The 22,390-nt window shown below is 51.6% G+C and overlaps 1 protein-coding gene across 1 annotated transcript; it reads right to left on the minus strand.

Moving 5' to 3' along the window:
* Positions 1–1,206: 1,206 nt before the first annotated feature.
* On the minus strand, positions 1,207–18,966 carry LOC138238199 (uncharacterized). Its single transcript, XM_069188247.1, has 18 exons — positions 18,860–18,966; positions 15,197–15,260; positions 14,959–14,985; positions 14,349–14,519; positions 13,807–13,955; positions 13,375–13,464; positions 13,139–13,211; positions 12,374–12,537; positions 11,287–11,475; positions 7,178–7,363; positions 5,603–5,666; positions 5,363–5,389; positions 4,831–5,001; positions 4,107–4,255; positions 3,672–3,761; positions 3,436–3,508; positions 2,996–3,159; positions 1,207–2,094 (listed from the first exon to the last, which is right to left on the minus strand). Exons 2-18 carry the CDS (start codon positions 15,258–15,260, stop codon positions 1,903–1,905), a joined length of 2,043 nt encoding a protein of 680 aa, XP_069044348.1. The 5' UTR covers positions 18,860–18,966; the 3' UTR covers positions 1,207–1,902.
* Between the last annotated feature and the right edge of the window lie 3,424 nt (positions 18,967–22,390).

The raw sequence follows: 22,390 nt of genomic DNA on the forward strand, positions 1-22,390 counted from the left end.
CACACACGTGCACGCTTGCTCCAACATGCACACGCGCACACACACAGGTGCACGCTTGCTCCCACATGCACGAGCACACGTGCACACGTGCACACGTGCACACTTGCTCACATACACACACGTGAAATGCACGCACATTCCAGGACGTTGGGCTCCATTCCTTCCAGTGTCCGATTCCCGAGGTGTGCAGATAGAAAATTGCAGGGTCCCCATGTTGGAGCCGTTGTTAAGCAGCGCTGTCCAGTCCTGATCCTGGGGGGCTGGCTGGCCGGCCGGCATGTCTTCAGTCCAGCTAGTCTTACAGGACACCCCAAATCAGAAGGTCTCCACCCCTCTAGCTACAGAGCCCTCTACCAGTTACTGTAGTGTCACTGGTGAACCAAAATCGGGGGTCTCCAAGCCTGGTCCCGCTGCGCCCCCCTCTAGTTATTCTAATAGGTCACCATCATATCCTCTGAATCAGAGGGGCTGAGGGCATCACACACTGATTATGGACCAGGGATGGACCCCACATGGCTTTTGCACTCATATATGTCCCCCTCTTTTTGGGGGTGCCCCAGCTGGTTTCTGCACCAGCTGCACTGACTCTGATGGAGCTCGGAGAGCCCCCCCGTTTACTTACAATGGAAGGTACCTGTGTTTCAGGCCTCACCTGGCCTCATCTTGGGCGGGACCCCCGTCCTACAGAGCTGGCAGCAGACCATCGCTAGCTTCGTCAGGTTTTGAGCTCTCGCGCACTTTTTGATCCTTGAGCTCCGCAGACGGCAGGGATGGCCAAGCGGGCGTACTGAACAAGCTTCCTGCTCCTCCTTCGGCGGCTCAGTTCGGAGTGAAATTCGGAGTGAAAGAACGGCCAATCAAGGATGAGCACTTTGAAAGGTTCCTGATTGGCTGATTCTCGGGGTCCCTCAGTGTGGGCGCAATCCGGGGTTTCCTCTGAGCAGAGCTCATGACTACTTAATTGAACTCAATAGCTTTTTCTTTTGTCATTTTCTCATGTATTTTATAATGAACCATTTAGGAAATCTGAAGAATCTTCAGGGGTGAACGTGACCCTGCAGTGGTATCGAGGTAGGAATACCATAGCCGTTGCTGTTACAATGACTGACCAGGGGGAGGTGGTGTTGTCAATGACAGGACCACCTCCTGCATCCTGATTGAAGAGCATGTCCTTGGGAGGATAAGAATACAGAGACTTGGAGCAGGTTGTAAAATTCTGTGCATCTTTATTATTTGTTCCTTCATTTATCTGACAAAAAAAGAGAATTACATGGAAATCAGTGCAAAGAATAACAGCAGGCATCGTGAAGTAGTGCTTAACACTCTGTGCTTATTGTAGAGGTTCTAAATTATATTATACAATAACGTTTGCCCTCATACAGTGTATTGTTTTGAGACCAAACACATCAACACTTTGCTTCTGCCCTGTGTAATAAAACAACATTCAGAGAGCAGCACTCCGACAGCACATCAACGATCCCAAACTCCACCATCTTGCCTCTAAACTGTGAGATGTGGGACAACACAGCCAAGGGTGTCAGTGCAGAGGCAATTATCTACACGCTTATCAGCACAGAGGCTCCCGAAGGCTACCTGAGCACTGGACCCAGGTATCTCATTAGGATTGGAGTGGGTGCTGTGTGTCACAATACTCAGTCAGTTGTTCTACAACTCTAAAACCAGTGAAACATCATCAACACTTAATCACTAATGAACAACTCGCTACAATTGCCTATGCAAATAAATAAATGGGAAAACAAGGCACAGGGTGGGAGATGGGGGTGTTCAGCCAAAGTGGACATTGTCCAAGCGAGACGCAGACAGAAGACAGGCAGTCCGTGACGCTCTTGGAGACGAGGCGGGCGAGAACATCATCTGGCCCTTCTTTCCTCCCGGTCCCTCTCATCCCCAGAGCTGGGCGGCGAGGAGGAGGAGAGCGAGGTGGAGCGTGGTGGTCAGGGACAGGGGGCCCAGCGAGAAGCCGGACGAAACCTCCACCGTTCGCCTGTTCAGGGGCTGGATGCTGCGGTAGATGTTGGTGATCGGACTGGCAGCCTTGGTTTCGCGGTAGAGGCTGGTGGAGAACAAGTCGATCTGCGTGGAGAGAGGGGTCAGCACATGTGAATTAGAGTGTGAATTATACTGTCGAGCCATTTCTCTGCTAAACCTAGACTACGAAATTAGTGATTTAATGGTAAGAAGTCACTTGTATAATGGATTACTGTTACTTTAACTTTTACCATTACGAACATATTGGGGGGTGATGCTTTTCAAAATGATGTATTACTTAACACAGCAGCTGTGCACACTACATACTGTAGATTATTGTTCAGTACTGTTCTAAACAACTTCCCTACAACTCTTTAACATTTTCAGAAGTAATTCTAAAGGTGAGGCACTTGCCACTGTAACGCATGACTTTTTCAAAGTCAAACTCCCTTTGACACGGTCTGTAAGAGTTCCCAAAGACAGGACAGATTGACCCTGTACAGCTGGACAGTACATCGCACCGGGGAAGAGATTCGTAAAAGCATTGTTGAAAATGTGAATTTTCCGATGTGACATTTGAATGTCATCGCAGACCTGACTTGAGAATTAACTCCCGAGAATGACCATCCCACTAAAGCCCCAAGGCCCCAGACAAGGGGTAGGGGGGTAATGAGTAAGTTTGGCCAGTATGTTAACGCTGCCGGAGGGAGGAGCAGATCTGTATCATCTTGTCTGGTTTAGTCTTGTCCCAGGTTTATCGAGCACAGCTGTGTTCCTGCCCCTGACTCGGGTTCGATCATGGGCGCTCGGGGGCTCAGAGAGTACCCAGCCCCACCTCCTCAACAGTGGCTAAGACCTCCTGCCAGGGCCCAATTCTACCCTGCCTGCTTTTCAAGGAGTGAGGAGTAGGGGTAGGTCAGGGCATCCCGTGTCTACGGTATCTCGCTCGGCGCGCCGAGCCCGGTTCCGTGTGCGCGGATATCGCTGGTGCCCACTGGTCACTCACCAGGTCTCCGCTGAGCCTCAGGGGCTGCTGGAACACCGTCCACACCACAGCCTCTGAGCAGTTGGGGGTGGTCAGGGATCCCTTGTAGCGGTAATACTTGGAGCGATCCACTCCTGAGAGCAGGTCGTTCAAGGAGAGCCGGAGAGAGAGATCCAGGCTCTGATCTGGAAGAGAGAGAGACAGATTCACGCTCTGATCTGGAAGAGAGAGAACTCGTGTCTGAGAGAGACTAAGAGAGATCCACACTCTGATCTGAGAGAGAAGAAGTGATCCAAACTGACTTGTGAGAGCACGAGAGAGATCAAAACTTGTGTCTGAGAGAGACCAAGAGAGATCTATGCTCTGATCTGACAGAGAGAGGACAGGGGAGGGTGGGTTTGATCTGCATGCACAATACGGGTGGACGTGACAGGACATGGTCACTGCGCCCTCATCCTCACCTTTCTCACTGATGTTCCTCAGGTGTGACGTCAGCACCCTCCAGCTCTCAGGCGTCTGGGTACCGTTTGTTGCCTAGCAACGCAAAAAACACAGATCAGTGCTGCACAAACGCCAAACTGACCATCTGCCTCTTGAAGTGTCTAATGGCTGACCGTCTCTGTCCCTGTCCAACCATGATGGTCTTTCCCTGTGGGAACTGGCCCGGTGTTTTTCTGATTTCCGGCTGTCCTCTCACCTCGATGAGGAATCCCAGGACCGCTATCCCCTCCGGGTCATTCTGAGCCTGCTGGAGGTCGTACCCCTTCTTCAGGTGGACAACGTGGAGCTGGAAGAGAGGGACAGAGGGGGGTCAGGTTCTTCCACACCTCTAAGGAACGGAGCCGTCCCGCAGTCCGCTGTGCGTCCGAGATCCCCCGTTTACAACTCGCACCCAGGACCCCCGTCTCTGGCCCGTCCACTCCGCCCCGGTCACACGCTGTGCTCTGGCCGGTTCTGGAGGTGCTCAGTGGGTGACCCGTGGGCTGGCCACAATGGCGCGGGTGTTGGTTGGAGAGGAATTGTGCAGTGGAGCGGGCTGGAAGGGCCAGGGACCGGATAGCAATGGGGTGGCCAGTCTTCAGCCTCTGGGCTGGGGTACCCTCCCTTACACCCCCTTTTCCCTCTCTCTCACCTCCATGGGGTACCTCCTGCCGTCGACGGTGTGCTCGGACCCCAGGCCGGAGCTGGTGTTGCCCCAGTGCAGGTGGAACTGCTGGGCCACGTAGGTGTCGGAGAGACCCCCCCCTCGGATCTCCACTCCTTCCATGAGCTTGAGCGTCACTGAGAACGAGCAACAAGAGAGAGACACTGCTGAGGGAGCTCACTGTGGGGAAACAGCCAGTCTACACCAGTTTGTGTTCTGGTGCTTTCAGACGGACACTGGAATAGTGCACTGCAGGGAGCAGAAGAATATCTGTGGTTCCACTCCGAGATATAACTCCCATACTTATCAGCCCATACCCCTCCTCTCTGTGTCCGCCTCTGGTGTCACTCAAACCCTCTGCCTCCTCCTAGACTGTTTGTCCATTACTGATGACCTCACTGTGCTCCTCTGCCACTCCATCTCAGAGTCTGAGGTTGATCATGTCGCTGGACCTCTCTCTGGATATCTCTCTGTCTGATGTTGATGATGCCACCGGACCTCTCTCTGGATATCTGTCTGTCTGATGTTGATGATGCCAGCAGACCTCTCTCTGGATATCTGTCTGTCTGATGCTGATGATGTCACCGGCCCTCTCTCTAGCTGTCTAGTTTTGATGATGTCACTTTCCTTTCCCTGGCAATCTGCCTTCCTCCATGTACCTCAGTGTCAGGTGTTGATGATGTCGCTGGACATCTCCTTGCCCTCCATTTACCTGTGTGTCCGATGTTGGCGATTGTCCTGAACTTGGTGCGGTTGTTGTACCCAGTGAAAGAGAACTTTGTTAGGCTTGTGTTCTTCATCACGTTGGCTGTTACAATGTCGATGGGAGACTGGCGCTGCCCATCGCAGTTGCCAATGGGTTTTGCTGCCCAGACCACATCATCTAACACAGAGGAGAGAGAGGGGTTAATACAGACAGGCATGTGTCAGGACAGACAGAGAGAGGGGTTAATACAGAGAGACCTGTGTCAGGACAGATAGAGAGAGGGGTTAATACAGACTGACCTGTGTCAGGACAGAGAGAGAGAGAGGGGTTAATACAGACAGATCTGTGTCAGGACAGACAGAGAGAGGGGTTAATACAGAGAGACCTCTGTCAAAACAGAGAGAGAGGAGTTAATTGGACTGAGGACAAAGAGAGAAGGGTTCATTCTGACTCAGGACAGAGAGAAAGGGGTTAATTCTGACTCAGGACAGAGAGAGAAAGGCTGAGTCTACAGAGTGAGACGAGTAGCTGGACTTACTGCAGGTCTCGTCATGGTAGCACCACTCTGGTGGGAGAGAGACAGAGGGAGAGAGTTAGTCCAGCTGTCAACACACCCTCAACCCCCTGAGTCCTCCTGCTCCTCACTCTGCTCTCCCTGATCAGGCTGTGTTTATTCTCGACTCTGGTCTGCTCAGCTCTGCCTGCAGCTCCAGTCATGGCCAAGACCACACTGGACTGTAGTGACCTGGTGTGGGGGTCTCCAGTGAGAGTCTCTTACCTTCAGAGGCTCTGGCCAGCATAGGCAGGCTCACAATGACCAACACAGCAAAGAGGGAGTCCATCTGGAGAACAGAGAGAGGGGTTAATACAGGACACTACACTGACTGGACACTCCAGTACATTAACACTGCACTGAGAGAGAGGGGTTCATACAGACACACTGACTGGACACTCCAGTACATTAACACTGCACTGAGAGAGAGGGGTTAATACAGACACACTGACTGGACACTCCAGTACATTAACACTGCACTGAGAGAGAGGGGTTAATACAGACACACTGACTGGACACTCCAGTACATTAACAATGCACTGAGAGAGAGGGGTTAATACAGACAGGTGGGTGGGTATCGTCGCGGTTCTTTAATGCGCAGTTTAGGGGCTACTCGCCGGCGGCCCTTTCAGCTGGGCGTCTCCGTCTGAAACGGCGCTGTAACCGGCGGAGAGCCGGGGGACGAGCCCTGGTCGACAGGAGTGTTTCTCAGACTCGCCACAGCGGCGGGCGAGCAGCGCGGGATCGCTCCAGCCCGCTCTGCGTGACAGGACGGGCCGGAGCGGCCACCCCAGGGGACAGAAACAGCCCCCAGCGTGCGGGACTGCTGGGGGGGGGGAGGATCACAGGCTGTCTGTCACCCGCCTGCCTGCGCCCCCGGACCGAGACGCGAGCTGGCGGGCTCATGGCTGACCCCTCGCACCCGAGCCATCGTGCTTGTCAACGTCTCCCATCATCAGGCCGATGAGCACCAGGGCCACAAGACACAAAAACACCTTTGTCCCTCAGGCAGTGACTCCGATTAATCGCTCCTATCAGTCACTGACCATGACTTAAACTGTGTTGGAATATCGATTAGTTTACCACTACGACACGACGTGCATCAATCATACTATTGTCTGCACGTGGATATGTAATACGGACAGTTTACTTATCGCTTACAAATATGGATCCATGTATGGGGTTCTCACACGTCGGTAGAGTTCTGACACACTCATGTCCGGCCCACCGAGTCGAGTTCCTGAGTGAAAACTTTCTCGGGCAATAAAAAAGCGATCTGTCCGTTCAGGCCCGTCGCCGGCTTGAGAAACGCTCTATAGCGTTTAGCCTAAGGAGGGGTAACTATTCTGGAGGCGGCGGTGGTGAGCACTGAGGAAGGTGGGCATTTACTGAAGTGTCCCGCGTTTCATCGGCGAAATGCGCGCAACCGAATTCTAACGCACGGCGCTAATTCACCGGCGCTTCCCACTCGCAAAACCGACGAAAGTTGCGGTCTCTGCAGAAAGCGCTCTTTCTTCCACGATGAGTTCGCTGCCGACCGACCTAACTTCGTTTTTTTTTTTCAAAAGTGTTTTATTTTAGCACGGGAACCGAAAATAATTCTAAAAAAAAAAAAGAAACCGCTCTTTAATTCCGCTTCACCGTCAGTCGGTTCCCGCGTCCGGCCCCAAAACACGCCCGCCACGCACAATTCTGCGTGGGGTGCTATTTCTGTCAGACCGGCGCCAGAGGCCCTGGGGGGGTCCCCCGGCGGGTTGAAGGAGGGGAGTCACCCCGGTGCACACCCGAACTCGCTCTTACCTCGTGTCTCTTGCCCCGGTGGCTCTGCGTGCGTGGGTAGGTGGGTGTCTCGCGTGTCTCTCCGCACTGGCTGTCACGGGCTCTGTCCCGATGCGTGAGTTGGTTTCCACTGCTGCACAGGTGCGTATATATAGACACCTGGACCACGAGACACCCGCACCCCCCACCTCCTCCTGCACAGTCACGCGGTCACGGGCGCGCGGGATAACATCGCCTCCTCCTCTTCCTCCTCCTTTTGGGACAAGGGGAGAAGGACAGCTCTGGGGCCGCGGACTGCTTCTGTCACTCAGGCTCCCAGATCGCAGTATCTGGATCTGTCTCATTCCGGTCCACTGCTCCTGGAATGCTGTGAATCCACGTGCGAGATCGTCGCCCGCGTCTCTCTGACAGCCACGCGGCTCTGCTTCCACTTCCCTGATCCTCACGGCCAGCCAGCAACTTCCTGCTCCAAGGGAGTCCTGAAACACGGGTCTCCTGTCCCCTGTCGGTCTCTCCTCTCGGGACTCTCCCCCCTCTTCCATCCCTGGGGCAATACTGTCTGATCTCCTCCATTCTTCTCTCTGTCCGGAGCTAGCTGTTCAGACACACTGGACACTCCAGTACATTCACACTGCACTGAGAGAGAGAGGGGTTAATACAGGCACACTGACTGGACACTCCAGTACATTAACACTGCACTGAGAGAGAGAGAGGGGTTAATACAGACACACTGACTGGACACTCCAGTACATTAACACTGCACTGAGAGAATGGGGGTTAATACAGACACACTGACTGGACACTCCAGTACATTAACACTGCACTGAGAGAGAGGGGTTAATACAGACACACTGGACACTCCAGTACATTAACACTGCACTGAGAGAGAGAGGGGTTAATACAGACACACTGACTGGACACTCCAGTACATTAACACTGCACTGAGAGAGAGGGGTTAATACAGACACACTGGACACTCCAGTACATTAACACTGCACTGGGAGAGAGGGGTTAATACAGACACACTGACTGTACACTACAGTACATTAACACTGTATCTAGGGGTTGCAGGCAGAGTCAAGATTTCGGCCAATTAAAAATAAGAGGAAGGGGAAGGTTTGTGCTAATTGCTCTTAGAAGCATCTGAACTTGTTCTCCAGGATCGTCTTTCCCTGAGTGATGTCTGGGTCTCAGGAGGCTGTGTCACGCTGTGAGGATGCAGATTCCCGAGTGATGTAGTTACAGCCCTCAGCCAGCAGGGGGAGGCGATGTCCTTCCACAGCGCAGTCTGCCGCAGTAACGCTGGGGCAGTGAGCCAGTTTGTAATTACAGCCTCTGCTGGTCTGTAGTCATGAGCCCCCAGGGTCTGTAGTTCTCTCCGACATGTGATGCAAGGTTTTCACGGGAAAAATGCTCAGCACAGTGAAATTCCAAGATGTCTGGACGGTCATCACTCCCTTTCGCTAGAGAAATCCCAGAATGTCAACGTCCTGTAGCACAGTGCCTGCTGGTGATGTCACTCGCTTCCTCAGCTACTGATGTACTTGCATGTTCTGCTTCATGACCAAAAATCAGATTTGTTCTCATCTTATTTTTTTAATTTAGTCTCAGAAAGTCATCAAAAGAGGTTCTGCCTACTTCCTGCCCTGTGATTGGCTGCTGCTCTTCAATGTGGGCAGTATGTCTGCAGCAGGGCTGTCCAGTCCTGTTCCCGGAGGGGTCAGTCAGTGTGTCTGCAGCAGGGCTGTCCAGTCCTGGTCCCGGAGGGGTCAGTCAGTGTGTCTGCAGCAGGGCTGTCCAGTCCTGGTCCCGGAGGGGTCAGTCAGAGTGTCTGCAGCAGGGCTGTCCAGTCCTGGTCCCGGAGGGGTCAGTCAGTGTGTCTGCAGCAGGGCTGTCCAGTCCTGGTCCTGGAGGGGTCAGTCAGAGTGTCTGCAGCAGGGCTGTCCAGTCCTGGTCCTGGAGGGGTCAGTCGGCGTGTCTGCAGCAGGGCTGTCCAGTCCTGGTCCTGGAGGGGTCAGTCAGTGTGTCTGCAGCAGGGCTGTCCAGTCCTGGTCCTGGAGGGGTCAGTGTGTCTCTGCAGCAGGGATGTCCAGTCCTGGTCCTGGAGGGGTCAGTGTGTGTCTGCAGCAGGGTTGTCCAGTCCTGGTCCCGGAGTGGTCAGTCGGCGTGTCTGCAGCAGGGCTGTCCAGTCCTGTTCCTGGAGGGGTCAGTCAGCGTGTCTGCAGCAGGGCTGTCCAGTCCTGTTCCTGGAGGGGTCAGTCAGCGTGTCTGCAGCAGGGCTGTCCATTCCTGGTCCTGGAGGGGTCAGTCAGTGTCTCTGCAGCAGGGCTGTCCAGTCCTGGTCCTGGAGGTGTCAGTCAGTGTGTCTGCAGCAGGGCTGTCCAGTCCTGGTCCTGGAGGGGTCAGTCAGTGTGTCTGCAGCAGGGCTGTCCAGTCCTGATCTTACTTTGAATTGTTAGCAGTTTTAACTTTATTTCCTACTTTTTGCATACTGCAACTTATCACTCTGAACACCAAGAGTGTCCGTCTCTGGTCCTGGGGAGCCTCAGTGCAGTTATTTTAATACGTCACCCCAAATCAGAGAGTCTCTCCTGACTGAACCATTCTGGGACAGTTCACGTGACCCCAGTGTCCTTAATTGAGCTTCCAGCTTTCCGCTCATCGGCTCAGCTGCTCCAGAGCTGGAGAAGAAGAATAGCAGGCAATCAGGCGCGAGAGCTGTGAGCGATTCCTGATTCCTGGTCCCTGGGAGGGATATAGGGTTTCATCTCAGCGATGTTCTCTGCTTCTTAATTGACCTGAATTGCTTGTTCTCTCGTCAGTTTCTCTAAGTTATTTAAACAATTGACTTGCCAAGGGGGAGGGTAGGCGGCGTGGCGGTGCAGTGGTTGGCATTGCACTCGCAGAGCTGGGGCCCTGGGTTTCATTCCTGGGTTTCGTGGAGTGCTGTCTCTGTGGAGTTTGCATGTTCTCTGGCTTCTTCCCACGGTCCAGAGACAAGCTGGTGGGGTAATCGGCTTCAGTGGAAATTGTCCATTATGGAAAAAGGGGATGTGAGTGTGTGTGTTTGTGTCTGTCTCTCTCGCTCTGGCCCGCAATGGACTGGCGTCCCATCCAGGGTGTACCCTGCCTTGTGCCTGTTGCTTGCTGGGATAGGCTCCGGCGCCCCCACGACCCCGAATCGGAAGAAGGGGCTAGAAAATGGATGGATGGGGTTGTTAAAGAGATCTGCAGAACCCCTCCCTGCTCACAGGGTCAGAATGCCTCAGCTATTGCTGTTACAATGACGGACCAGGGGGTGGCAGTGTTCTCAGTGAGAGTAACCAGTTCCTGGAGCCTGAATGAAACGCACATTCTTCAGAGGGTGAAAAAACAGAGGCAAATCTGTAGGGGTTATAAAAACTTGTATGTCTTTATTATTTGCTCCTCTGTAATTTAGCTGACAAAAAGGTGAAAGACATGGAAATCGGTGTAGAGAATGACAGTGGTTTGGAGCAGTGATTAGGACTCTGGTCTGATTGAATTGAGAGTTTCTTAATAATATTAAATAATAAATTGAAATCCTTCATACATTTTTTTGAGACCAAAGACGTCAATGTGTTGCTGCTACACTCAGTAACGAGACACTACATTCTGACATGAGTGCTGGTATCAGTGATACCGAAATCCACCGTCTTGTTTCTAAACTGTGAGATTCAGTTTATCGTCACTACAGATCAGTGCACAGGCCATAACAGTAGCTTTTCTTAAGGCTTGTCAGGTTAAAGGTGCCTGAAGGACACCTTTGCACTGGACTGTGAATTCCCCGGGATGATCTGTGTGCATTATGATGCTTGATGAGGAGTTCACAACATGAAACCGATAAAAAGAAACAATCATCAATAAGTAATCGCTAATCAATAAGTGTTCAAGTCAATACAATAGCCGTAGCAAATAAATAAACGTGAAAACAAGACACAGAGGGGAGGAGTTCGTGTTCAGCCAAAGCAAACGTCCACCCACTGAGCTGCTGACCGAAGTCGTGCGTTCGCGAGCTGGGCGAGGCTGGGCGAGACCATCGCCATGGCCCCCCGACAGCCGGCCTCTCTCTCCGTCTGGCTCCTCTGTCCTTCCGGTCCCTCTCATCCCTAGAGCTGGGCGGCAGGGAGGAGGAGGAGGAGAGCGAGGGGGAGGGTGGTGGTCAGGGACAGGGGGCCCAGCGAGACGCCAGACGAAGTCTCCACCATTCGCCTGTTCAGGGGCTGGACGCTGCGGTAGATGTTGGTGATCAGTCTGGCGGCCTTGGTTTCGCGGTAGAGGCTGGTGGAGAACAAGTCGATCTGCGCAGAGAGAGGGGTCAATACATATAGAGTGTGAATTATACTGTCGACCCATTTCTCTGCTAAACCTAGACTGTACGAAATTAGTAAATGGTAAAAAGTCACTTGTATAATGGATTACTATTACTTTAACTTTTACCATTACCATCATATTGGGGGTGATGCTTTTAGAAATTATGTATTAACACAGCAGCTGTGCACACTACATACTATAGATTGTTGTTCAGTACTGTTCTAAACAAATTCCCTACGACTCTTTAACATAACGGCCTTGGTTAAACAGCGGCCTTGGTATCGCGGTAGAGGCTGGACAAGTCGATCTGCGCAGAGAGGGGTCAATACATATAGAGTGTGAGTTATACTGTCGACCCATTTCTCTGCTAAACCCAGACTGCAGCAGAGCTGGGAGCAGTGCATTCTAACAGCTGTGACTCTACATTTAGAAGGCACTTGTGTATGGTTTAGTTTTTAATTACTAACATAGTGGGAATGTTTCAATTTCAAAGCATCGTTAGAACTTTGGCCGATAGCTACCATACCAACGAAATCCCTCAAATTTGAATTTTAGGGGGGGAAGGGGATAATGGGTCAGACTGACCCCTCCTGTAGATGAACTGTGAGACTGGGCTAGGGAGGTCCGTATCATCTCGTGTGGTAGTCTGGTTTTGTCGTAATGAGCATGTCGCTCTGCTTCTGTTCGATCTTGTGGGCTCGGCGCATAGTTGGTGCCACTTCCTCGACAGCGGAGAAGCCCGATGCACCAGAAGCCCAAATCCTCTGCAGGGTGGATATCTACTCTGTCTCCATTTCAAGGGGTGACGTCACTCCTGTAACTCGCTCGGCGCGCCGAGCCCGGTTCCGTGTGCGCGGATATCGCTGGTGCCCACTGGTCACTCACCAGGTCTCCGCTGAGCCTCAGGGGCTGCTGGAACACCGTCCACACCACAGCCTCTGAGCAGTTGGGGGTGGTCAGGGATCCCTTGTAGCGGTAATACTTGGAGCGATCCACTCCTGAGAGCAGGTCGTTCAAGGAGAGCCGGAGAGAGAGATCCAGGCTCTGATCTGGAAGACAGAGAGACAGATTCACACTGATCTGGAAGAGAGAGAAAGACAGATCCATATTCTGATCTGGAAGAGAGAAAGAGACAGATTCACGCTCTGATCTGGAAGAGAAGGAGAGACAGATTCACACTGATCTGGGAGAGAGAGACAGATTCACGGTCTGATCGTGAAGAGAGAGAGACAGATTCACATTCTGATCTGGAAGGGAGAGGGAGACAGATTCACGCTCTGATCTGGAAGAGAAAGAGAGGACAGATTCACATTCTGATCTGGAAGAGAGACAAAGAGACAAAGAGGTCCAAAGAGATCAAAGCTCTGAACCAAGAGACAAGAAGAGATCCAAACAGATTTCAGAGAGCACAAGAGAGAACAAAAATCGTGTCTGAGAGAGACTAAGAGAGATCCACGCTCTGATCTGAGAGAGAAGAAGTGATCCAAACTGACTTGTGAGAGCACGAGAGATCAAAACTTGTGTCTGAGAGAGACCAAGAGAGATCTATGCTCTGATCTGACAGAGAGAGGACAGGGGAGGGTGGGTTTGATCTGCATACACAATACGGGTGGACATGACAAGACATGGTCACTGCCCCCTCATCCTCACCTTTCTCACTGATGTTCCTCAGGTGTGACGTCAGCACCCTCCAGCTCTCAGGCGTCTGGGTACCGTTTGTTGCCTAGCAACGCAAAAAACACAGATCAGTGCTGCACAAACGCCAAACTGACCATCTGCCTCTTGAAGTGTCTAATGGCTGACCGTCTCTGTCCCTGTCCAACCATGATGGTCTTTCCCTGTGGGAACTGGCCGGGTGTTTTTCTGATTTCCGGCTGTCCTCTCACCTCGATGAGGAATCCCAGGACCGCTATCCCCTCCGGGTCATTCTGAGCCTGCTGGAGGTCGTACCCCTTCTTCAGGTGGACAACGTGGAGCTGGAAGAGAGGGACAGAGGGGGGTCAGGTTCTTCCACACCTCTAAGGAACGGAGCCGTCCCGCAGTCCGCTGTGCGTCCCAGATCCCCCGTTTACAACTCGCACCCAGGACCCCCGTCTCTGGCCCGTCCAGTCCACCCCGGTCACACGCTGTGCTCCGGCCGGTTCTGGAGGTGCTCAGTGGGTGACCCGTGGAATGGCCACAATGGCGCGGGTGTTGGTTGGAGAGGAATCGTGCAGTGGAGCGGGCTGGAAGGGCCAGGGACCGGAAGACTGGGTGGCCAGTCTTCAGCCTCTGGGCTGGGGTACCCTCCCTTACACCCCCTTTTCCCTCTCTCTCACCTCCATGGGGTACCTCCTGCCGTCGACGGTATGCTCGGACCCCAGGCCGGAGCTGGTGTTGCCCCAGTGCAGGTGGAACTGCTGGGCCACGTAGGTGTCGGAGAGACCCCCCCCTCGGATCTCCACTCCTTCCATGAGCTTGAGCGTCACTGAGGACGAGCAACAAGAGAAAGAGGGGGGTTAATACAGGCACTGCTCCTCTCCCTCTCCCACTCATCTGTGTTCCTCAGTCTCTGGTCTTGATGATATCACCATACCTTGCTCTGTGTACCTCGCCGTCTGGTCTTGATGATGTCACTTTAGCTCCTTCTGTGTACCTCAGTGTCTGGTCTTGATGATGTCACCATACCTTGCTCTGTGTACCTCAGCCTTTGGTCTTGATGATGTCTCCGTACCTTCTGCTGTGTACCTCAGTGTCTGGTCTTGATGATGTCACTGTAGCTATCTCTGTGTTCCTCAGTGTCTAATGTTGATGATGTCATTGAATCTCTCCTTGTCCTCTTATCACACCCCTATGCCCTCCACCCTTGCCCTCCATTTACCTGTGTGTCCGATGTTGGCGATTGTCCTGAACTTGGTGCGGTTGTTGTACCCAGTGAAAGAGAACTTTGTTAGGCTTGTGTTCTTCATCACGTTGGCTGTTACAATGTCGATGGGAGACTGGCGCTGCCCATCGCAGTTGCCAATGGGTTTTGCTGCCCAGACCACATCATCTAACATAGAGGAGAGAGAGGGGTTAATACAGACAGGCATGTGTCAGGACAGACAGAGAGAGGGGTTAATACAGAGAGACCTGTGTCAGGACAGACAGAGAGAGGGGTTAATACAGACAGATCTGTGTCAGGACAGACAGAGAGAGGGGTTAATACAGACAGATCTGTGTCAGGACAGAGAGAGAGAGGGGTTAATACAGACAGGCATGTGTCAGGACAGAGAGAGAGAGGGGTTAATACAAACAGATCTGTGTCAGGACAGACAGAGAGTGGGGTTAATACAGAGAGACCTCTGTCAAAACAGAGAGAGAGGGGTTAATTGGACTGAGGACAAAGAGAGAAGGGTTAATTCCGACTCAGGACAGAGAGAAAGGGGTTAATTCTGTCTCAGGACAGAGAAAGGCTGAGTCTACAGAGTGAGACGAGTAGTTGGACTTACTGCAGGTCTCATCATGGTAGCACCACTCTGGAGGGAGAGAGACAGAGAGAGAGAGTTAGTCCAGCTGTCAACACACCCTCAACCCCCTGAGTCCTCCTGCTCCTCACTCTGCTCTCCCTGATCAGGCTGTTTATTCTCGACTCTGGTCTGCTCAGCTCTGCCTGCAGCTCCAGTCATGGCCAAGACCACACTGGACTGTAGTGACCTGGTGTGGGGGTCTCCAGTGAGAGTCTCTTACCTTCAGAGGCTCTGGCCAGCATAGGCAGGCTCACAATGACCAACACAGCAAAGAGGGAGTCCATCTGGAGAACAGAGAGAGGGGTTAATACAGGACACTACACTGACTGGACACTCCAGTACATTAACACTGCACTGAGAGAGAGAGGGGTTAATACAGACACACTGACTGGACACTCCAGTACATTAACACTGCACTGAGAGAGAGGGGTTAATACAGACACACTGACTGGACACTCCAGTACATTAACACTGCACTGAGAGAGAGGGGTTAATACAGACACACTGACTGGACACTCCAGTACATTAACACTGCACTGAGAGAGAGAGGGGTTAATACAGACACACTGACTGGACACTCCAGTACATTAACACTGCACTGAGAGAGAGAGGGGTTAATACAGACACACTGACTGGATACTCCAGTACATTAACACTGCACTGAGAGAGAGAGGGGTTCATACAGACACACTGACTGGACACTCCAGTACATTAACACTGCACTGAGAGAGAGAGGGGTTAATACAGACACACTGACTGGACACTCCAGTACAGTATAAGAGCTTCAGGAGAGGAGGAGAGAGAATGAGAGTAGGGAGAGGGCACAAGTCTTTCTGTTGACTGTTTTGGTTTTCAGGCCAGTCTGTAAGAGCAGGTTGTTGCAACACTGAGTGATGCAGGTTCGACTTGGTGCTGCTCCATGAACTCTGCTGAATCAGTCCCAGTGGGACAGCCAGCTCTGTCCAGTGTCCAGTGTCTGGGGTCAATTGTCCAGTTGGCAGTTACTGGCAGGACTGAGATTGTTTAGGGTCTCACACAGACAATAGGCCCAGTGACAGGTTACAGTGTAGCAATTCATGAGCGAGGTCTTTGCACTGTTCATGACATCTTTGAATAATAATATCCATCATCATCATCATCATCATCCCTAACACTGACATAGCGCTCTTCTGGACTCTCCACTCAGACTCTTCACAGGGCAGGGGGATCCCCTCCACCCCCACCAGTGTGTCCCCCCACCTGGATGAAGCTCCAGTCTGCTCTCAGTGGGGAGGAGAGCAGAGTGATGAAGCCAGTTCAGAGAGGGGGGTTATTAGGAGGCCATGATGGGTAAAGACCAGGGGGAAATTTGGCCAGAACACCGGGGTAACACCCTTTCTCTTTTCGAGAGACGCCCTGGGATTTTTAATGCCCACAGAGAGTCAGGACCTCGGTTTTACGTCTCATCCGAAGGACGGTGCCTTTTCTACAGTCGAGTGTCCCCATCAGAGACTATGAGACTAGAGACTATGGATGCCCGTTTCCGCCAGGGAGTATAAAAAACTCGCTATGGTCTTGCCAGCTGAGCTAAAGAACACTTTCTTTAGCCCCGGCGGCCAGCATCCCTGTTATGCGCAGGGGAGGGCGGTGCCGTCACCGCACTGCAACCAGATCGTACAACCTGTATGTCGGCCGTTCCGTTACACTATATTCATGAATCGTACAGGATCACAGGATCTATAAGCCTGAAGACTTGTCTTGTACAGTGCCCCGATAAAAATCAAACTAATTACACTAATTTTTATAGAATCCCATTTCCGCCAGTGAGGCTTCCATAGTACCCAGATGGAATAGTGCACGGTGGGCTTTTAAAAAAAGTTTTTATTTAAAAACCAGAAATACAAGAACGGAGACAGAATATGAAATAAGATACAGAAATAGATACTTCACATCCAGAGGAATTCACAATTATAAAATCTGTAACTTATATTTTTTACATATTTCCATTGTATGTCCTTTTTTTACTTAAAAAAAAGAGGGTCTTCTTTAGCTCAGCTGGCAAGACCCGGGTTCGAGCCCATGCAATGAGGCACGAACTAGGGTGGGAGCGGCGAGGGCACAATCCCTAGAACCCGAATCCGTTACAATAACAAAAGGACAGACGGTGAAAAATGGGCTATTTCGAAGTCGCAAAGGTGAAATAAAAAGTCGCAATTGCGACATATAAAGTCGTAATTCAGAATTTTTAAGTCCTAATTCTGAGTTTTTAAGTCGGAATTCTGAGGTACTAAGTCGCAATTCTGAGATACCATAGCGCGTTTGTTTTTCCTCCCTGGCGGAAACGGGCTTCCAGAAGTGACTCGCAGACGGTTCTGGAAAGCCGTGGAAACCTCAGGAGACGTATCTGGACTTTCAGAGGCACTGTCTGGGGCCTTTTATAGAAGGCCAAATGGTTTTGTCGTTTATTGATGTGGGTTTTAGGAAAGAGCTGTAAGTAATTGTGATTAATCATGATTAATGATGATTAATCCGTCCTGATACTTTCACTGAATGGCTTCGTTCTCGCCAAAATCGTTGCTCCTCGTCACAACGTCCCTGAAGGATAAACTGCGATCGCAGTGATGAATTCCCCCCGAGAGTATTATTCTTTTAAAAAATATATATTTTTCTGTAGTCACGCGATTCTTCTGTAGGATTGGCTGAGGCGACTTAAGTTTTCATGCCGAGTCCACCCGAATTTTCTCTTTCTGCTCCACAGCGGCCCCTCTCCTCGTCTGAAATACCCCCCCGTTACAGAATCGTGCGTGATTTTCCTCCGCAACAACTCATTGCCCACTTCAACCCTCAGAGCGTCGCGCAGGGCTGGAAGAAAACACCGTTTAAAAAGCCTCAAATTGTGTCGGGTCAGGATTTCGAAGACATCATCGCGCACCGGGCAAGAGACCCTGATTGATTTTGAATGTGTTTTTTGCCTGTTTAATCCCATGTAGGAGGAGAGCATTGAAGCCGAAGACGGTGCGCCGTCAGAGACGCCCCGCGGGCGTTGAGGAGACGCGCCCGCCGTGTTTGTGAGGAAAACAGCGGAAGAAACGGTCGGCTTCGCTTCAGAGTTAAAAATTAAAAGCCCGCATCAGGGCCCCGTGAGCCGCGGATTCCCCGCGATAAGACACGCGCGCGGGGAGAGGGGGGTCCCACTCCACGCGGCCCGGATCCAGAACGTGCGGACTCCACACACAAGGACCGGAGCAGAAGGCGCCCTGGGCCCCTGATCGAGGCCAGGGCCCTGAATCCAGGACAGGACCCCGTTGTGTGTCTCTGTCAGAGCTGTCTGTCGGAGATGTGGTTTTTCAGCCCCCCCACACGCCCGCGGGTGACCCGACAGCTCGGCTTGTTGGCTGGGCGACCTTTCTCGTTGTTGTCTAAAAAAGGAATATTTCCGAACAGCCCGGACCCGTGTTAGACAGCGTCTCTGGGGAGGTGAAGTCTCTCTCCGGCGGCGGGGTGGGGTCGGGTGGGGGAGAGAGGGAACAGGTGTACACCGAGTCTCGCCGGCGCTGCACGACATGAAACGACGTTTCAAATTCCTTCCGAAACGACCGCACTTGTCGGTCCAGACGAGATGGGGATTCTTTTTAACGCAATGGTTTCCCCACCGGCGAGACAAATCGTTTGATTTGATCACGAAGCACACACGCACAAAAAGAAATTGCGCCTACCCAGCTTTCAGATAAATGATCGCCCTGCGCCGCGATACCCACACGCGCATGATCTGCGTGGGTGTGGGGGGCTGTTTCCGAGAGCCGTCAGACGGGGGAGGGGGTCCCCGGCGAGGTCAGAGAAGAGAGTCTGAGAGGGGGTCTGCCCCTTGCTATGCCCGTGTCGCCCGTTTTTTTTTTCACCTCACCTTCGGTCTCGGGTGGCTCTGCGTGCGTGGGTCTGTCCGCGTGTCTCTCCGCAGTCGCTGTCTCTCGCGTGGGGCGCGTTGGTCGCCCGCCGAGCACAGGTGTGTGCATATATAGGCACCTGGACCCAGGTCCACCCTCGCTCCACCCTCATCTGACCCGAGTCTGCACGGACTCACGCGGACGACTTGACCTCCTCGTTTCTCCTCTTCCTCCTCCTATTTCAGACCTGCAGTGAAATCACACTGCCCCCCCCCCGCCTCCTATCCCTCTCTCTCTTTTGACTTTGCAGTGCTCCGGTAAAAATAATAATGATCATAATAATCCAGTGTGTGATCTCCTGTCCCAGCCTGAGGAACAGACAGTGAGCCTGTCTCTCAATAATAATAATACAGTGTGTGATCTCCTGTCCCAGCCTGAGGAACAGATAGTGAGCCTGTCTCTCAATAATAATAATACAGTGTGTGATCTCCTGTCCCAGCCTGAGGAACAGACAGTGAGCCTGTCTCTCAATAATAATAATACAGTGTGTGATCTCCTGTCCCAGCCTGAGGAACAGACAGTGAGCCTGTCTCTCAATAATAATAATCCAGTGTGTGATCTCCTGTCCCAGCCTGAGGAACAGACAGTGAGCCTGTCTCTCAATAATAATAATACAGTGTGTGATCTCCTGTCACAGCCTGAGGAACAGACAGAGAGCCTGTCTCTCAATAATAATAATACAGTGTGTGATCTCCTGTCCCAGCCTGAGGAACAGACAGTGAGCCTGTCTCTCAATAATAATAATACAGTGTATGATCTCCTGTCCCAGCCTGAGGAACAGACAGTGTGCCCGTCTCTCAATAATAATAATACAGTGTGTGATCTCCTGTCCCAGCCTGAGGAACAGACAGTGAGCCTGTCTCTCAATAATAATAATCCAGTGTGTGATCTCCTGTCCCAGCCTGAGGAACAGACAGTGAGCCTGTCTCTCAATAATAATAATAATACAGTGTGTGATCTCCTGTCCCAGCCTGAGGAACAGACAGTGAGCCTGTCTCTCAATAATAATAATAATACAGTGTGTGATCTCCTGTCCCAGCCTGAGGAACAGACAGTGAGCCTGTCTCTCAATAATAATAATACAGCGTGTGATCTCCTGCCCCAGCCTGAGGAACAGACAGTGAGCCTGTCTCTCAATAATAATAATACAGCGTGTGATCTCCTGTCCCAGCCTGAGGAACAGACAGTGAGCCTGTCTCTCAATAATAATAATCCAGTGTGTGATCTCCTGTCCCAGCCTGAGGAACAGACAGTGAGCCTGTCTCTCAATAATAATAATACAGTGTGTGATCTCCTGTCCCAGCCTGAGGAACAGACAGTGTGCCCGTCTCTCAATAATAATAATACAGTGTGTGATCTCCTGTCCCAGCCTGAGGAACAGACAGTGAGCCTGTCTCTCAATAATAATAATCCAGTGTGTGATCTCCTGTCCCAGCCTGAGGAACAGACAGTGAGCCTGTCTCTCAATAATAATAATAATAATACAGTGTGTGATCTCCTGTCCCAGCCTGAGGAACAGACAGTGAGCCTGTCTCTCAATAATAATAATAATACAGTGTGTGATCTCCTGTCCCAGCCTGAGGAACAGACAGTGAGCCTGTCTCTCAATAATAATAATACAGTGTGTGATCTCCTGTCCCAGCCTGAGGAACAGACAGTGAGCCTGTCTCTCAATAATAATAATACAGTGTGTGATCTCCTGTCCCAGCCTGAGGAACAGACAGTGTGCCCGTCTCTCAATAATAATAATACAGTGTGTGATCTCCTGTCCCAGCCTGAGGAACAGACAGTGAGCCTGTCTCTCAATAATAATACAGTGTGTGATCTCCTGTCCCAGCCTGAGGAACAGACAGTGAGCCTGTCTCTCAATAATAATAATACAGTGTGTGATCTCCTGTCCCAGCCTGAGGAACAGACAGTGAGCCCGTCTCTCAATAATAATACTACAGCGTGTGATCTCCTGTCCCAGCCTGAGGAACAGACAGTGAGCCCGTCTCTCAATAATAATACTACAGCGTGTGATCTCCTGTCCCAGCCTGAGGAACAGACAGTGAGCCTGTCTCTCAATAATAATAATACAGTGTGTGATCTCCTGTCCCAGCCTGAGGAACAGACAGTGAGCCTGTCTCTCAATAATAATACTACAGCGTGTGATCTCCTGTCCCAGCCTGAGGAACAGACAGTGAGCCTGTCTCTCAATAATAATACAGTGTGTGATCTCCTGTCCCAGCCTGAGGAACAGACAGTGAGCCTGTCTCTCAATAATAATAATAATACAGTGTGTGATCTCCTGTCCCAGCCTGAGGAACAGACAGTGAGCCTGTCTCTCAATAATAATAATCCAGTGTGTGATCTCCTGTCCCAGCCTGAGGAACAGACAGTGAGCCTGTCTCTCAATAACAATAATACAGTGTGTGATCTCCTGCCCCAGCCTGAGGAACAGTGAGCCTGTCTCTCAATAATAATAATAATACAGTGTGTGATCTCCTACCCCAGCCTGAGGAACAGACAGTGAGCCTGTCTCTCAATAATAATAATCCAGTGTGTGATCTCCTGTCCCAGCCTGAGGAACAGACAGTGAGCCTGTCTCTCAATAATAATAATACAGTGTGTGATCTCCTGTCCCAGCTTGAGGAACAGACAGTGAGCCCGTCTCTCAATAATAATAATACAGTGTGTGATCTCCTGTCCCAGCCTGAGGAACAGACAGTGAGCCCGTCTCTCAATAATAATAATACAGTGTGTGATCTCCTGTCCCAGCCTGAGGAACAGACAGTGAGCCTGTCTCTCAATAATAAAAATACAGTATGTGATCTCCTGTCCCAGCCTGAGGAACAGACAGTGAGCCTGTCTCTCAATAATAATAATACAGTGTGTGATCTCCTGTCCCAGCCTGAGGAACAGACAGTGAGCCTGTCTCTCAATAATAATAATATTAATAATAATAATAAATGCACATCTGTCAGCGGTGATTCATCTTCTCCTGTCTGCACGCGTGAGGACAGACTTTCGCTGTCCTTCAAATCTTATTCTCGTCAGGAGGGATTTCGCTGGTCTCGGTTCTCACAGTGTCAGAGAACACATCAGCTGTGGCGTTTTATCAGCGGGACTTTATATGATATTTCCCTGAATGCGGTATTACACAGGCAGAGGGAGCCGGCTCTGCTCCTCGTCTCGTCTGAGCGGCCGAAAGTCCTGCTTCTAGCTCTGGAGACGAGAGGCGTCGGATTAGAACATCACCTCTTTTCCCACTCGTGTCGTTTCGTCTAGGGCGATTCCGCGGATATTACACAAAGGGTGCACCCCAATATATTGTAGCACCCTCGCCACTGCCACCTCAGGTCAGCCCCCCCTCGCTCGGGACTTGAACCCGCGTCTCCGACGTCACTCCCCAAGGACCCAGCCACCTGAGCCGAAGGGAGACGTCCCGTCAGCCCGGGACGTCACCGCGCTGGTAAGCCGGCTCGCACAACCCGTAATGTCGGCCGTAT

This window comes from Lepisosteus oculatus, chromosome 4, assembly GCF_040954835.1.
Source record: "Lepisosteus oculatus isolate fLepOcu1 chromosome 4, fLepOcu1.hap2, whole genome shotgun sequence".
Taxonomy (NCBI): Eukaryota; Metazoa; Chordata; class Actinopteri; order Semionotiformes; family Lepisosteidae; genus Lepisosteus; species Lepisosteus oculatus.

Coding starts and splice junctions, on each gene's coding strand:
- LOC138238199 (XM_069188247.1), bottom strand. CDS start 15,260: ATGGACTCCCTCTTTGCTGTGTTGGTCATTGTGAGCCTGCCTATGCTG. Junction 13,465..13,806: donor GCAGGAGGTACCCCATGGAG/GTGAGAGAGAGG, acceptor CCTCTCTTCCAG/CTCCACGTTGTCCACCTGAA. Junction 2,095..2,995: donor TGAGGCTCAGCGGAGACCTG/GTGAGTGACCAG, acceptor CTCTCCACGCAG/ATCGACTTGTTCTCCACCAG.